Here is a 15,563-nt window from a genome sequence, read left to right as displayed (position 1 = left end):
GAGGAGGGCAGATTTGTAATCGGACAGGGGTAAGCTTAGTTATCTCTCCGCGTTGACTCTGGAAGGAGTTGGCCTTGTTTCGGAGATTGTAGGACTTATGTGCAGTACCTGGAGAAGCTTCTTCATCTTGTTCTCATTTGCCTCTGACGACAGATGGTGCATAGGGCACGCACGACCTCAGAGGCCATCGGAGGTCGTCTCTCATTGGTGGCGGGGTTTTATTTATGTTTTATTTATTTGTCTATTTATTTTCCTTTGAAAATTGCCAGTGTGGGAGCTTGTGATCGCATAACTAATCTTCTGGTCGCTGATGTGTCGCATGCATGGAAGGAGGGTGGAGAAAAGCAGGGGTCCACATCCTACAGGTCAGGCGCATGTAGGAGCGACGAGTGGAAAGGAGGAGTAGAAGATTTTGAACAAGCAGGGGGATACGAGAGGAGGGTAGAGAAGAGGAGAAGAAGGCAGGGAGCGGGATTCCGAGTACTGTTCAAGGAAGAAGGGAGGAGGAGCCTGGAGGAGAGGGATGAAGAGAGGGATAGAGAGTGGGAGGGAGGGAGGAGGGAAAACAGTTATGTGCATGCATGTAGGTACAGCACTGCAGTATCTTACCGGTACTTGTCTCATGGATTGTACAGTATGTCTAATTCAATGAGTTCAATGAGTGGCTTGGCGGCTTCGGGCCCTCCCTGAACCACACTAAACCTTTCAGGGACTGCACCTGACCCTCTTTCGAAGTCTCTCTTACCGTCTTACGACATCGCATGATTCCAGCCAGCCCCAGCCCCAGTCCTGCCAGCCCGTAAGTTAGTGCTTAGTGCCTACAGTAGACTGACTCTGCTTTTAGCGTTGCTGCTCCTGTAGGTCCTGTAGGTCCGCTCCTGTTTTGTCCTGTCCTGCTTCATTCCATCTTCCTCCTCCTCCACTAGACTACCTACGTACTGTACAGTGCTACAGTCTTTCATCCACTGAACCCTCACCCCCACCCCCCGCTCCCTCTTCCTCCCCCCTCTCTTTCCTATCGTCTTCTCGGTTGTCTCTTGTCTTGTCTTGACTTGTCTCCTAGCCTGGGACTCTCTATCTCTGTCGAGTCTATCGGTCTCTGTCTGAGTGTCTAGTCTGGTCTAGTCTCGTCCACACGTCCCCACCACCCCCGTTTCTGACTTGCAGACCCAGTTTCTTTCTGGATGGCGTCGTCGGCGGGAAAAGGTCAAGCGTAATAATCTTGTCTCTCTCTCTCTCTGTCTTTCTCCCCCTCTCCAGTCTCCAAGCTCTCTCTGTTCCACTTTCCATTCAACGTTCGCCTGCGACTGTTGCCGCTGTCTCTGCGCGGGATATCGGATCTCCAGTCTTCATTTTAAACTTTTTCTTTTCTGGTTCTATTTTCTTTCTGTTATTTTTATCCATCCCATTGCCCTGCCATTCTCTATCATATAAAATATTCTCGCCCGTCACTACTTGATATCTGCTGGTCCTGCCACCCCCCCTATTCCCCGTTGACTCCGTATCGTCAGCCCTCCCTCCTCTCCTCACAATCACTACCGCCGGAGAGCACCCACCTCCCCCGTCTTATCTTTCTCTCTTTTGCCCTTCACGCTCGCTCCCTCCCTCCCACCCCGTCTCCTTATACACTCATCTCCATCTCCCAACTCTCCAACATTGTCTCTCGTTCTTCTCACTCGACATCAATCAACGCTATCTTACCGCGAATGTGTTGAAGTCTCAGGAGGTTAGTCTGGGCTTGTTACAATCGACGTGCGACAATCAAGCTTGGTGGCCCGCGCAAATCACTTGATGATATAGCCGCTATCGAGCGCGGCACGCCATGAGCACTCAAGATTTAGCAGATGACGGAATCATAAGTCCGCACAGTGTTTCTGACGAGATGGCAACGGCGCATAATCGGTCTTGCATAGCCAAGAATGCAGTTCCTTCCATCTCTAGTACACATTCGAGATCGCTTTCCTCAACCAAGCCTGGCCCTCCGATCCCAGCAAACCTTCTGCCTGCGGCGCCTGAATCCCCCCCTACTCCAGCTCCGAGTCCGACCCCTCACCAAAGATCACCGACTTGGCCGACGACCGTAGAAGAGGATGAAGATGTTTTGTTGAATACTCAGATGCACTTCGCCTCTTTAACCAACGCCAAGAAGCAAAAATTCCTCGAAGGACTTCTCGGTCTATGTGATCCTCAGCAGCTCAGCTTTGTCTGGAGTTTCGTTGTTCCCCGATTAAGGAAAGACCCCTTCCAGGTTTTCCCGAACGAACTATGTTTGCGGGTATGTGGCCATCTTCCCGAGCTCTTGTTTAGCCGCTGTGACCCTGCTGACCCGTGTAACTCAATTTCATTAGGTTCTCTCGTTTATCGATGATCCGAAGACGCTAGCAAGAGCATCACAAGTTTCGAAAAGATGGCGCGAACTATTAAACGATGACATCACCTGGATGAACCTGTGCGAGAAGCATTCATATGCCTACCAACGACCTTCAGATGACGATCGAGACATTGTGGACCCTGCTGACGGCCAGCCTCTCCATGCTGTATCTCCCACTCATTCGCTGAGCGCGTTGCAGAGCACGTCCACGGTGTCCAGCCTCCATTCTCGGGACGGCTTTCCGGGACTCCCACGTTCCTTATCTGGAGACTGGCTCTCCTCATCGAGCTACTCGTCCCGGAGACGGCGGGTCCGACCCGTATCTTACAGATCGCATTTCAAACAGAGATACATGGTTGAATCGGCTTGGAATAAAGGCGGGCGCTGCACGCAAAGACATATGAGCCCTGATCAGGGAGTGGTTACGAGCCTCCACTTGACTTCGAAATATATCGTGGTTGCGCTCGACAATGCCAAGATTCATGTGTATGATACCAATGGAGACAACCAGAAAACCCTTCAAGGCCATGTAATGGGCGTCTGGGCTATGGTCCCATGGGATGATATTCTTGTAAGTGGTGGGTGCGATCGAGAAGTCCGGGTGTGGAACATGGCCACAGGGTAAGCCGACCACCAAGCAAGTTCCGAGCAGATCATGGATTATTTCATTACTAATGGTTTGTTTGCACTAGGGCTGCAATATACCTATTGCGTGGCCACACGTCCACAGTGCGCTGTTTGAAAATGTCTGACAAGAACACGGCTATTTCCGGCTCACGAGACACGACCCTGCGGATCTGGGATCTCTCCACAGGCACTTGCAAGAATGTTTTGGTCGGACACCAGGCAAGTGTTCGTTGCCTAGCCATACATGGCGATCTTGTCGTTTCCGGCAGCTACGATACCACGGCACGAATCTGGAGCATATCTGAGGGACGGTGCCTGAGGACTTTGTCAGGTCATTTTAGCCAGATATATGCGGTCGCCTTTGATGGCAAGCGCATCGCAACAGGTAGTCTGGATACTACCGTACGCATGTGGGACCCTGAAACCGGACAATGTAATGGCATCTTGCAGGGCCACACGTCTCTGGTTGGACAATTACAGATGCGTGGCGATACGCTGGTTACTGGAGGCTCCGACGGCGCAATCCGGATATGGTCGCTGGTCACGAATACACCCATTCATCGGCTGGCAGCGCATGACAACAGCGTGACAAGCCTGCAGTTTGACAGCTCTCGTATCGTTAGCGGTGGCAGTGACGGACGTGTCAAGATCTGGAGCTTGGAGACTGGTCAACTACTGCGGGAACTATCTACCCCGGCCGAGGCTGTCTGGAGAGTAGCCTTTGAGGCGGAGAAAGCAGTCATTATGGCGAATAGGTCAGGGCGAACGGTCATGGAGGTAAGCGCCCCCTTTGTTATTCCAAATTGGTAAGAACAGAATCTAATGGCATTCGTAGGTATGGAATTTCTCGGCGCCGCCCGAAGATAGCGGAGACGAAGCCGCAATCGAAAGCACTGCCAGCACGCCAGGGCCTTTCATGAGCCCAGTTGAAAATCGACACCGAGAACGCTTTTCTGACCTCCCTCCCACGCTGCCCATAAGCAGTGATAACGATCAGTCAATGGTGGATGCTCCCTTGTCTTGATGGCAAGATGAGCCGTACAATTGATATTATGAGGACGCGTTATTCTCCAACTTTCAATGATCTCAAGCGCCATCACCTCTGTCCCTTGATGTTGGCTCCAGTGGAATGTAGGCAGCATGACTGATTTCGGAACAGGGCCGATTGTGCCTGGTTCTTCTTCCATATATGCATTTTGGGTGTTGGGTAGGACATTTTGTTTGAATTGTGACTTTTCTCTTCTTCAAGCCCGCTGGAAACGTGGTGTGGAGTTAAATAAGTGGCAGTTGGGGTTTTTCTTGTGCTGCTGGAGTATCAGAGAGGAATAACCCCAGGGGTGTTCCATGCTTTCTATATGTGCTTTGTGTGTTAGTTATCATACGAGGGTTAGACGATACCTCTCTTGGGAAGATGTATTCAGATCTACAGAAGATTTAATCCTATGTGCCAGTGTTGTGGATCCATCCTAAGTGTAATGTCTTGGTTTTGTCTCAGTTGAGAGAGTACAGTACGGAGTACTTGATCCATTTGTCAAAGTTGATGTGGTCACCTGACTCACTCTACTAGTTAGAGGCAGGGATCCTTTGAGCAGAAGGCTGCGACCCCTCCACAACATCATCATCATTGGCGCTAGTCACACCTCTTTTGTCTGCGCAACAAGTATAGGCTATGAATCTGGCCGAAACTGCGGGCTGCATGGCTGGACGATCCTCAATCCTTCCACTTCCATGCACCATCGACGTATGAAGCCTGCCAGTTGTACCCTGCTGTTCACATGGGCCCGGCCCCTCAAAACTAGTCGATTATGGTATACGGGGGCAAACCTAGTACAGGTTGCTACCTGTGTCGCAAACGGAAGATAAAGGTAGGACGACAGCCAGCAAATCCACCCGATGTCCACTCGTATTGGTGGTATAAGCTATCTGGTGGCTAGTCTTAATCATTACCTGGTTGGATGCGATTGTAGCTAAGCAGCTCCTAGTGTGACGAGGCGCATCCTGGATGCCGCAACTGCGCTGTCTACGGAGAATCATGCCCGGGGTACCGACCAGACACGATCTTCAAGATCGAGACGGGCCAGGTCAAAGGAAGTAGGAAGGGCAACAAGCCTTGTCCCGCCCATGGTGTTCGAGAGAGAGTTCCCGATGGTACCCAGCGCATGTCTTCTCTGTCCATATATCAGAACCCTGAGTCGCCATGGGAGGAACGGGCAGTATGCTTGTTCTTTGACCAATATACTGCTTGTGACAAGCCTGAAGGTGGCAGTCACCTGGGATTTATCCCGAGGTTGTATGCGGGTTGTCATCGAGGGCTAGGCGCCGTGGAGCCAGCGTCTTCGTGTCTGCGTCTCGCGGTTGACGCTGCAGCCTTGCTCACCCTGGGTAATCAGGTCAAGGCGCCCTCGCTGGTCACACAAGCGAGACACCGGGTTGCTCTGGCGGCGCAAAGACTGCGTCAGGCGTTGGACTCGCCGATCGAACGGGTCAAGGACGATACCTTTGCAGCCGTGGTCATTCTCGCACTCTTTGAAGATATCTCAGGCGAGCGGAATGGGCTTGCGAGCTCCCACACTGTGGGCTTTGAAGCCCTTATGAAGCTGAGGGGCGAGAGTCTACTCAACGAGCAGGGGCTAGATATGTTTAAGTTTGCATATGTTCACACGGTAGGCTTACATACACCCCGTGCATCTACCCTTCCAATCAGTGGTTTTCAGCCTCCAGGGGCCATGCTGACCACTGTACGATTTGCAGCGCATTGAAGCTTTACTTTTGCGGCAGAAGCCACGCTTCAGTACTCATGATCTCGTCATGCGTCTTGATCCTGCCGATCCTTTACAACGGCTGATAATGGTGGTGAACGAGCTTGATCCAATGTCCCTCGAGAATCCCTTGACTTCAGACACCACCGATCCTGGAGTCATCACCACTCTTGCCTCCAGGATAGAGATTTATAGGGCCCTGGACTCCGAATTAGCAGAGTGGAGTCGAAGCCTGCCGACCAGCTGGCTCCCTCACGCTTGCCGGTCGCATACCGGCGAGGATGTCTTGACCTACCAAGGGCAATTCTCGGCGTCGATCTGGTCCTACTATCATGCCCTTCGCATATTGCTACAGGTTACGATCCTCGAATTCGTCCAGACGTTGACCTCGCTTGTGCCTTCGAGCGGCATCCAGCGAGAAGCCGTCCGACAGGAAGCCGAGGGATCACGGTTGATCCGAAGCTTAATCGGCGATACGTGCCGTGCGATCCCGTTCTCGTTCGGGGCGATCGATCAGCTGGGCAACCCATTGGCTTCGCAGGGGGCATCGCAGATTCGGGCCTTCAACGTCTACCATATGATGTGGCCTCTGTGGTATATCTTGACGTGCGGACATGCGACGCCAGCCCAGGCCCAGCAGATCCGGCGGGCGCTGGCGGAAAAGGGTTCCGAGGTCGGGATCAAGTTGGCCCTTGTACTTGCTGGTGAGGGGGTTCAAGGCATGATGCCTTTGATGTTTGGATCTTTTGCGCCGAGTAGTGGGTCGCGTCTTGCTCTGGAGTATTCGTGAAGGACTGATGGTCAATCCTTCCAATTGGATTTACTAGAGTTTAGGGATGAAGTTCTGTATACTTCTTCTGCCAGAGTGGCTGCTGGATGTACAAATAGCTTGTGATGTATTAACTCTCCTCTCAGATCAAGGTGTATCAATGATTACATCCAATTATATCTTGAGCATACTTCTCAGACCCTGAGTGGATAGATACTGTATGTACGTAGTAGACGAGGGGAATGTTCCCCTTCCGGCAAGCCACGGATAACTCTGTTATCTCAACTGCAGCGACTGACGTCATGACCATAGATCCCGCAACCACGCAGACATTGGGTGAACAACCAACGAAGAGCCGAAGAAGAATGGGCTATGGAAATCTGGCAAGTCAATTCGATGCCAATTCAGGGACTAATAACTAAACTATCACTCGGCTGCTCGGATGGTTCCAGCGCACAGGATAAGCCGTCGCCATGCCGGTTTAGCCGATTTGGTTACAGCAGTCAGTCAATGCAGTCAGTGCCTGATTCGACTGACTTCACAGCTGGCTGCACTGACGACATGTTACCCTCCACAGTCCAGGTATCTATCTTGAGAAGCCGGTTCTGGCCCGCATGAGCTTATAAGTCAGCTACTCCTCCTTTCAATTGAGAGAATTGTTCTCCAAACTTGATACCCTTCTTCGATTGCTGCTTGTCCCTCTTTCCCCTCCCCCTCTCTGGAGTTGGTTTGGTGCTTTTGTAGATAAAACGAACGTTTATCACTCACTCACGTTGCTCACCTCGGTCACTCACTCACCTACCTTCCTCATAAACCGCATACAATCATGTCAATGGCTACGCAAGACCGCAAACTTCCCTTTGGGAAGATTGAGCCCAATTCGGCCAAGTATTTCGCTAGCTGTACGCTGGGTGGCATTATCGGTAGGTTTCCCCCATCCTCGGCTTGATCCTCGCAAGGAAGCTAACTTGTTCGTCTGCTCTGTAGCTTGTGGTGAGTAATTCCATCCCAATCAAACCGTATCCGAGTCGCCTCTTCAAGGGCATTCTTGAGAACACATCTTGACACAATTACTACTACAGGCCCAACCCACACCGCCGTGACTCCGCTCGACCTGGTCAAATGTCGCCGCCAGGTCGACCCGAAGATCTACACCTCCAACCTCTCGGCATGGCGCTCGATCATGGCCAAGGAAGGCGTGCGCGGGGTCTTCTTCGGCTGGACGCCGACCTTCCTGGGCTACTCGCTGCAGGGCGCCGGCAAGTACGGCTTCTACGAGTACTTCAAGTACCTGTACGGCGACCGGCTCTTCCCCAACACCAACCGCACCGTCGTCTACCTGGGCGCCAGCGCCTCGGCCGAGTTCTTCGCGGACATGATGCTGTGCCCGATGGAGGCGATCAAGGTGCGCATGCAGACCACCCTGCCGCCGTTCGCGCACAGCCTGCGCGAGGGCTGGGGCAAAATCACCGCCCAGGAGGGCATGGCCGGCCTGTACAAGGGCCTGTATCCGCTGTGGGCGCGACAGATCCCCTACACGATGACCAAGTTCGCCACCTTCGAGGAGACCGTCAGTATGCTCTACAAGACGATCGGCAAGCCCAAGGAGCAGTGCTCCGGGCTGCAGCAGACCGGGGTCAGTTTCCTGGGCGGGTACATCGCGGGCATCTTCTGCGCGATCGTCAGTCATCCCGCGGATGTGATGGTCAGTAAGCTAAATGCGGATCGGAAAGGTAAGCTCTTGTTTGCCCCATCTCTGAGATTATGGGCCTTTGCTTTGGGTCGTGAATACTCAGGGCTAACGTGGTATAACTCTGTAGCTGGTGAGGGCGCGATGACGGCCGTGTCGCGCATCTATAGCAACATCGGATTCTCCGGCTTGTGGAATGGCTTGCCGGTCAGAATTGTCATGCTCGGTACTTTGACTGGATTCCAGTGGTTGATGTGAGTATCCTCCTTTGTTGGTCTCGGAGCTCAAGGGCTGACGCTGGATGCAGTTATGATTCATTCAAGGTGTTCTGTGGATTGCCGACGACTGGTGGACATTGATGGTGTTGGTCGTAATGTATTCTGATGAATAGAGTGGATTTGTTTGTATGTAATTTCATCATAGTTAGGAGTTCGGTGGATAATGGAATCTCGTTTGACAAAGGAGTGGTCCTGCGATAGGAATGAATGTACAGGTGAAATAATAGTCCGTAGATAGTCAACGCTGACCGCTCTGGACTGTCGGCCGGCAGAATTACCGCGGCGATCTCAACTTCCTCTTCCTTTCGCTTCGTCCTCAGCTCTCGACCTCGTCCATTGCCAGCTCTATTCCATCTTCTTTTCCGTGGAATCTCTCGCTCGGATCGGCTTTGTGTGGTACTGGAAAAATCAGCACTTCTCACTTCATTGGCCCACCATCCTCAGCAACACACGTTAATTGTTTCGCGCCATCAGGGCAGAGAGATCGAAGCCATCGGATTCGCATTGCCAGGAACACATTCAGCGGCTTCCGGAGCCCCTTGACCAGACTTTGTCAATCTTCTTGACTATTATCTCCGACTAAAGCGACACCGCCTCCAGCAACTTCATTATCCAATTCCACAATCACCGAAATTTATCAGCGATCCAGTCTCCGACATCCTACTGTCCCGTACAGCCTACAGAAGCATCTCCGTCCCGACAACCACCCGCAATCAACCTCTCTCGTCATCACCTCCCAAATCACCTCCCAGCCGCTTCTTTCAGTCACTTCACCATGGAAGACACGACATCCACCACAATCCGGCCCTCAGCGGCCACCACAAATCCTCCAAGCGTCGAGAACGCCTACAAGCGCAAATGCCTTGCCCTGAAGAAGCGCCTCAACGAGATCGAGGAAGAGAACGAACAGATGCGCGTCCGCAACCGGCGCGGCTGGCAGTACATCCAGAAGATGCGCCTGGAGTCGTGCATCTTGCTCGAGCGCCTGGCCAAGGTCACCGGCATGACCGAGGAGGCGTCCTCGCAGGCAGGGGCCGCCGCCAACCCGGAACTCCGGGCCCGCGCCGTCGCGCTGATGAGCAACGCCTCGGCGTTGAATGGGCTGGCCGCATCGTCGGAGGGTAAGAATGGGGCCGCTGGCGGCGGTGGCGGCGCGTATCTGGATGATGAGACGGAGGGGAGTTCAGATGAGCAGCCTCCTACTGTGAGTTTTATCCTTCTTTCTTTTTCCTCTTTTGGGGCGGCGGTGGCTTCACTTTGACGGGCTGCCGTGCAAAGAAGACTCGATGCTGGGTCAGTGTGTGCACCAACAAGACAATTGACTGAATCCGCTCTGTAATAGCCCCAAGAACGACCTCTCCGCGTCAAACGATCCCGAAAATCCAACCTCCCCGACGGCGTCGGCGCCGACGATGAAGGCAGCACCGCCGCCGCCGGAGCTACCAGTAACAATGCTGCCGACAACGGCGACAACAACACCGATAACAACGGCACCCTGCCCCGGCTGGCCCCCGCCCCGTCCCAGGACGATCTGAGCTCCACGTTTCGGCTTGGGGCCGGCCAGCACCCAGAATCCGATGAGCGCGGCACGAGTCAGAATCCGGAATCCGGCTCGAGAACCCGTCGAGCCTCTAACGCTGCCGCCGCTGCCGCGGATGACGATGATGACGACGCCGCAGCTGAGGGAGAGGAGAATGAGAACGAGGCTGGTGACGCATCAGTGGAACCCTCCTCGACGCCGATGGATGTGGATGTCAAGGAACCGAAGGAGGAGAGCTAGGGACAAGCTATGCGACTTCTTCTTCAACTCAAATTAATCTTCACAATTTCCTCATCTTTCTGGGTCTCGAGTATCTCCATCTCCCCACCTCCCCTTTTCTCTAATTGTATAAACAAGGGCTACGGAGCGGGAGACAAATCTCAAAACAAACTTCAAAAGACCATCATCCATGGCTTGCTATATCTTCTTCTCTTCTTGACTGACTGGTGACCTGAAAACTGGTTTTATTTGCTCTGTGAGTGTTAAACTTGCGCGAAACCAATTGGTTTTAGAATTGGGGAAACTGGAGCTTTTTTTTTCTCGTGTTGGGTTGTTTTTACCTTCTGTGTCGGATGCTTAACCTCTTACCTATTTTGCCTATCCACCTACTTACCTTATCCGCTTCTTGCCTCGAGGTAATACTCTTTCTTCCTTTGGGGGGGGGGGGGGGTGCATACTTCTCTTGTCTCACCGTTTGCTGGATGTGTGCCATAATTTCTAGAGACCGGGTGGATTAATCCACCACAAGCGCATGAAGTAACCATCTTGTCTCGGATTGGATTCGAGTGTAAACTGACAACGGTCATGTGATTACTTTGTTTTACAAATATAAGGTTGGCAGAGGAGTACGTATGGGCTCGGGCAGCTGGCGGGCTTTGACTCCGCTGGAAGTAGGTCCAGGTGCCGTGAATAGCCATGCCCACGGGCGAGAGGCTTCCACCCTCCAGCAGGCTAGCTACTACACCTACCAAACTTGGAAGGCACTCATTACTCCCGAGTCAGTGAGGTGCAGTGAGCTGAGCACAACATCAACTCCAACAGTGAGCCCATCCCATCCCCACAAGAACAACAACACACAGTACAGGGTACAGTCACCATTCCGACTCACCAACATTCTACTAGACAACAAGGGTCAATCAATTCACTTTGATTGTCGCAAACAATAGACACAACACACAAAACACAACTAAAGCAAGGAACGCTGGTTAAAGGCCCCGGGCTATGCATAGAAAACATAATTTCCGATATGATGCAAGAACTTTGACTGACTCCCCTCCCTGTAGTAAGGAAGAACAAGCTCAAAGAAATCAGGATTACAACACATGTCCCCAATCGTATCCCCCCTCTTCGCGAAACCCCTGTAGCGCCTGAAGCAAGACACACCAACAAAGAAAAAGTCCGCCTGGAACGGTAGAAAAAAATGCCGGTCATGAAGTCCCTTGGGATTCCAATGAGATGAGAGCGAAGCAATAAGCAATCAGGAAAATCTTGGTTATCGAAACAATGAAGATCGCCCAGAAGAAAAGGGAAGCCGTGTTCCTGACGCCGGAGGAAGATTAAAAAAACAGAAAACACGCTTTATTCCACGCCGGCGTAGAGGTCGACTAGAATATTAATGGCCGCGACGAGGATTTCGGCGGCGATCAGAACGATAACTGGAAAAAAGGAATTGAATTAGAGAGGTATACAACCGCAGAACCAAGAGAGGGAGACGTACCGATCCATTCGAGATACTCACCATGGCGGTGAGTTAATTGATCCTTCAGAACGGCAAGCAGATCCGCAATGACGTCTAACCGCTCCGTCAAGAGACTCACTCGCTGGTCCATCTCAAGGTAACTCCGCACGGCCTGGTACACAGGCTCCAGTTGGGGCTCTGCCCACATCAGTTCCGGACTGTCGAGGACGGAGCCTTGAAGGTGGATGTTGATTCGCAGGATGAAGAGCTCTCCGACCTGCATGTTGATCTGGCGCCGAGTGAGATTCACGCTGCCGGTCTGGGCGATCTGGGCCGGGAGTGGTGCGGTGTTGGAGATCGTCTCGGAGACGAGATCTTCGAACAGGGATGTCTTGACGGACTGGGCGAGAGCATGGGAGATGGCGAGCTTGATCATGTAATTCCGCGGGTCACGGAGGGAGATGAAATCGTTGTAGATCCGGGCTTGGTATTCGCGCGCATAATAGAAGTTGAAGTTCTCGACCTGCGTGTCTTCGGGACTCAGAATGGAGGTTGCGAATTTGGAGATATCGGATAAAAATCGTGACTCGTGCGCGGGCGACATGCCCCAAATAACCACGGTGCCGTAGTCGAAGAGGAACACCTCCGGGGTGTGGACTTTGGTGTCGAAGTCAGGGGCAGCTTCTATTTGGGATGCCGATGCGGTGGAATCGACCACGGCGCTCTCATGGTCATCTTGTGGATGGTGCGATTCCGAATCTCTCAGGTCGATAAGATCTTCCCGTCGGGTATTGGTGTTGTCTTGCACTTCCACTACACTATCCGAGTACCGGCGTTCTCCAGCAGGACGTATCGGGGTTTGGGATTGCGGCGAATGCAACCCGTTGCTGGGAAGATTCCATGTGCCTCGCTGCTTTGCTTCATAGTCGTAGTCATATGGCGAGTATACGCACTCATCGTAGAGCTTCGGGTTGGCTCCGCGGGTCTTTGCGCGGGACTTGAGAAACCGCACCACCCCCTCCAGACGATACGAATTGGCCGTGCAGTAGGCTGTGACGCGGGGCAGTCGCTCTCGATCCGCCTTTCCCAGACTTGCAGCGTGACTGCGGGCGGTCGGTTCTTTGATGCGGGCGATCTGCGAGTAGACATCGGATGGAAAGTCGCCGTCGGCGAGTTCTTCTTCGGTCACGGGATCGGGCAGTAATTTAAGCTTCTGTGCGTTCTTTGTCGTTCGCTGCGGTCCGACCTTGGGGGCTGTCGCGAACGGGGCACCGGCGGTGCTGTAAGGTGCTCCATGGCTATTGCGGCGGCGGAGCTTGCTATTTAAGGCGGACAAGCCGGTCGGTCGGGGTGGGCCAGCGCTCTGAGAATTGGATGCAGGGTAAGAACCAGAATGAAGCGGTCTGAAGGTCGGGTCTGCGGCGGTAGTATCGTGATATGTGCTGACAGTGGCCAATGGGTTGAATGTCACCGTTCGAGAGGCTCGGTTTCCTCGCGGTGACGTATTGGTGGAGGAAGGCGGCTGATGTTGGGGGAGGAGGGGGGAAGACTCTGTGATGGAAACCATGGTGGGTAATTGAGGAGGAAATTCAGAATGCTGCACAGAGCAGATTCTGTTGAATTGAGCAACAATCGGGAGGCAGGCACGTCACCGAGGATGGTGGGGAGGCCGTTGTGAAGGGAAAGAAAAGAGAAAATGAAGTCTGAGGACGGGATGGGATGGCAGTAACTTAGCTCCAACTGGAAGTCCACCGGGCAAGCTTCCTCCTCCTTTCCTTTCTTTGCCTTTCCTTCCTCCTGCTCCGCACGTGCGCCCGCCCAGCACTGCCATTTCTTCCCCTCAGCTTCGACACCTCGCTTCGCCAACGCAGTCCTGCCGATTCTTGAGTAAAAAAGACTAGTAACTGGAGGTCTGCAGTCAACGGTCATATGTTCGCATCTTGTCAAAAGCAATTATACCCTGCAATGAAGAGAAAATTAAAAAAAAAGAAAAGAAAAGAAAAGAAAAGAAAAAGAAAGCATACATTACGAGGTGGGGTTCGGGCAGCTTCGTCGAGCTTGACCTGCAGATCGGGACTGCGCATATCGTGGATGATGGAGCATTTCTCATGTGGCATCATTCCGAGTTAAGAGCTAGAAACCCTCCGTAGACTCTGTCTTGCATGAAGATCCGAAAGCCTCGACTCAATATGGACTATGCGAAGAAATATAAAGCGCCCGGAAGTCATCGCTGGAGACCCGAGCTCAAGCCAACATGTAGACAGGAAATAGATACAGGATATACTTTTGATTTCATTATAAAAATTCCCTAAAACGAGACGGAGTTACGTGCGCCAAAGACCTGCTATTTGCGCACAAACCCCGAGGAACCGCCAGCCGTTCTTCTCATCCCGTTGACCTTGGCCGTACTGCGAGCGGAACTCAACCAGGCTTGTCTCGCGTTCTGGCTGCTCTTCGAGGACTTGGGTGGAAGTGCAGTCTTCGACTTCTTCCGTGATACATCTCTATCCAGCACACGGATCGTGACGTCGCCCATCTGCAAATCCTTCGGGGCCTTCTCCTTCTTCTCCAGGAACCTCAGTTTGGTGGGCTTGGGTCGCACAATCTCCATCTCTTCGGCGGGAGGGGTCGGTGGGCGAACGTCGGGGGCGGCATTCAGGATATCGTCCGGGAGGAGAGCGGGGAGCGCAGACCTCCGGGCACTTTCTGTCGTGGTACCCTGAAGGGTCTCGGTGCTTTCTGATAGCTGATCCTCGGCCTCTCGTTTCTTGTTGGCCGACTTCGCCTGGAGCTTGCGCAGATCGTCGAGTTGTTTTCTCTTGTCTCGTTTCAATTGCTCCTCTCTGTGCCATAGTCAGTGATGAGTTTAAAGTGCCATCGAGAACACATGAAAGAAGATACGAACATTTGTTTAGCCCTCTCCTGTCTCTTCGCCTCCATCCGAATCTTGGACAGTTGCGCGGAGTTATCAACAGCCTCAGGAGCCTCGTCATCACTGCTATCCTCCTCCTCATTCGCATCCACGCCCTGCGGCGTCTCCGCAACTTCCTCCTCCATCTCAGGCACTTCCGGCTCTTCGCTATCGAATCGGAAATGCTTCTTTTTGGCGGCCAGGGGAGCAGCAACAGCATGTGGCGTCTCCTCCTGAACCTCACTATCACTATCCTCCTCCACCATCTTCGCCTTCTTATTGCTAGTAGTCGTCGTCGCTGTCGTCGTCGTAGCCATCTCGTCGTCCTCCGATTCCTGCACGTCCTCTAGACTGCTGCTGCCCCGCTTTCGCCGTTTGCTGTTATCCTGCGTCTTGGAGGAGGAGGTGGTGTTTGGCGCGGATTTGCGCTTTCCGTTGATCGTCCTTTTTTCAATCGAGCTTGTCCCAACTTCAGGCTCCGCGGACTGCTCGGCGGTAAATTTCCGCCGTCTAGTGGCTGTGACCATCTTCTTCGGCGTAATAACGGCGGCGCTAGTAACGCTGTCCGAGGCGAAATTTTTGGGAAGTGTGCTTTTTCCGTTGGAGTCCGTCGATCGATTGAATAGCCCCTTTGCTGCGGTCATAAACTGCGCAAACATTTAAAGGTTGAGATAGAGAAAAAAGAAAATTTCCCCGGACCTTCTCTCCCAGTTGTTTTGCATGGAGAAATGTTATTGCGCGTTGCGCAAACCCTCTTTTCCGGAGCGTAAAAAGAAGCATTCGAAAATTGTAGCGGCGACTGTGTTTATCCGGGGCGAAAGTGGATCGAGAAGTACTGTAAATGTGGGTCCCGCTTCTGGTGTACAACGAGTATAAGCAAGGATAATTACAACAGGAACTACACCTACATCAAATAGTTTCCAGTTGTTTTCGATATGTC

General features: G+C 52.7%; 6 protein-coding genes across 6 annotated transcripts; 4 read left to right on the top strand and 2 right to left on the bottom strand.

The window, feature by feature from the left end:
- Positions 1 to 1,882: 1,882 nt before the first annotated feature.
- On the top strand, positions 1,883 to 4,022 carry BO72DRAFT_470791 (F-box/WD repeat-containing protein; the record flags this gene model as incomplete). The annotated part of the gene is made up of 4 exons (XM_040947051.1): positions 1,883 to 2,275; positions 2,349 to 2,992; positions 3,064 to 3,775; positions 3,834 to 4,022. The coding sequence occupies 4 exons, from the start codon at positions 1,883 to 1,885 to the stop codon at positions 4,020 to 4,022; spliced, it is 1,938 nt and encodes a 645-aa protein (XP_040798608.1).
- Positions 4,023 to 4,608: 586 nt separating this feature from the next.
- BO72DRAFT_410175 (putative C6 transcription factor) lies at positions 4,609 to 6,717 on the top strand. The gene is made up of 3 exons (XM_040942424.1): positions 4,609 to 4,863; positions 4,981 to 5,661; positions 5,750 to 6,717. The coding sequence occupies exons 1-3, from the start codon at positions 4,804 to 4,806 to the stop codon at positions 6,545 to 6,547; spliced, it is 1,539 nt and encodes a 512-aa protein (XP_040798607.1). The 5' UTR covers positions 4,609 to 4,803; the 3' UTR covers positions 6,548 to 6,717.
- Positions 6,718 to 6,913: 196 nt separating this feature from the next.
- Positions 6,914 to 8,575, top strand: BO72DRAFT_435078 (putative mitochondrial phosphate transporter Pic2; the record flags this gene model as incomplete). Its single annotated transcript, XM_040943266.1, has 5 exons — positions 6,914 to 7,449; positions 7,514 to 7,519; positions 7,609 to 8,259; positions 8,347 to 8,470; positions 8,524 to 8,575. The coding sequence occupies exons 1-5, from the start codon at positions 7,353 to 7,355 to the stop codon at positions 8,573 to 8,575; spliced, it is 930 nt and encodes a 309-aa protein (XP_040798606.1). The 5' UTR covers positions 6,914 to 7,352.
- A 237-nt stretch (positions 8,576 to 8,812) lies between these two features.
- On the top strand, positions 8,813 to 10,670 carry BO72DRAFT_488171 (uncharacterized protein). The gene is made up of 2 exons (XM_040948026.1): positions 8,813 to 9,698; positions 9,837 to 10,670. The coding sequence occupies exons 1-2, from the start codon at positions 9,270 to 9,272 to the stop codon at positions 10,272 to 10,274; spliced, it is 867 nt and encodes a 288-aa protein (XP_040798605.1). The 5' UTR covers positions 8,813 to 9,269; the 3' UTR covers positions 10,275 to 10,670.
- A 489-nt stretch (positions 10,671 to 11,159) lies between these two features.
- BO72DRAFT_450663 (YagE family protein) lies at positions 11,160 to 13,631 on the bottom strand. Its single transcript, XM_040945305.1, has 2 exons — positions 11,752 to 13,631; positions 11,160 to 11,689 (listed from the first exon to the last, which is right to left on the bottom strand). The coding sequence occupies exons 1-2, from the start codon at positions 13,277 to 13,279 to the stop codon at positions 11,613 to 11,615; spliced, it is 1,605 nt and encodes a 534-aa protein (XP_040798604.1). The 5' UTR covers positions 13,280 to 13,631; the 3' UTR covers positions 11,160 to 11,612.
- A 278-nt stretch (positions 13,632 to 13,909) lies between these two features.
- Positions 13,910 to 15,411, bottom strand: BO72DRAFT_450661 (uncharacterized protein). Its single transcript, XM_040945304.1, has 2 exons — positions 14,618 to 15,411; positions 13,910 to 14,555 (listed from the first exon to the last, which is right to left on the bottom strand). Exons 1-2 carry the CDS (start codon positions 15,280 to 15,282, stop codon positions 14,057 to 14,059), a joined length of 1,164 nt encoding a protein of 387 aa, XP_040798603.1. The 5' UTR covers positions 15,283 to 15,411; the 3' UTR covers positions 13,910 to 14,056.
- Positions 15,412 to 15,563: the final 152 nt, after the last annotated feature.

The sequence above is a fragment of the Aspergillus fijiensis genome (assembly GCF_003184825.1).
Source record: "Aspergillus fijiensis CBS 313.89 unplaced genomic scaffold BO72scaffold_47, whole genome shotgun sequence".
Lineage (NCBI taxonomy): Eukaryota > Fungi > Ascomycota > Eurotiomycetes > Eurotiales > Aspergillaceae > Aspergillus > Aspergillus fijiensis.
Note: the sequence above shows the minus strand (reverse complement) of the source record. Positions and strands in the feature narration are given on the sequence as shown.

Coding starts and splice junctions, on each gene's coding strand:
- BO72DRAFT_450663 (XM_040945305.1), bottom strand. CDS start 13,279: ATGGTTTCCATCACAGAGTCTTCCCCCCTCCTCCCCCAACATCAGCCG. Junction 11,690..11,751: donor TGAGTATCTCGAATGGATCG/GTACGTCTCCCT, acceptor CCTTTTTTCCAG/TTATCGTTCTGATCGCCGCC.
- BO72DRAFT_450661 (XM_040945304.1), bottom strand. CDS start 15,282: ATGTTTGCGCAGTTTATGACCGCAGCAAAGGGGCTATTCAATCGATCG. Junction 14,556..14,617: donor CAGGAGAGGGCTAAACAAAT/GTTCGTATCTTC, acceptor ACTATGGCACAG/AGAGGAGCAATTGAAACGAG.
- BO72DRAFT_410175 (XM_040942424.1), top strand. CDS start 4,804: ATGGTATACGGGGGCAAACCTAGTACAGGTTGCTACCTGTGTCGCAAA. Junction 4,864..4,980: donor GTCGCAAACGGAAGATAAAG/GTAGGACGACAG, acceptor AGCAGCTCCTAG/TGTGACGAGGCGCATCCTGG. Junction 5,662..5,749: donor AGTTTGCATATGTTCACACG/GTAGGCTTACAT, acceptor TACGATTTGCAG/CGCATTGAAGCTTTACTTTT.
- BO72DRAFT_488171 (XM_040948026.1), top strand. CDS start 9,270: ATGGAAGACACGACATCCACCACAATCCGGCCCTCAGCGGCCACCACA. Junction 9,699..9,836: donor CAGATGAGCAGCCTCCTACT/GTGAGTTTTATC, acceptor GCTCTGTAATAG/CCCCAAGAACGACCTCTCCG.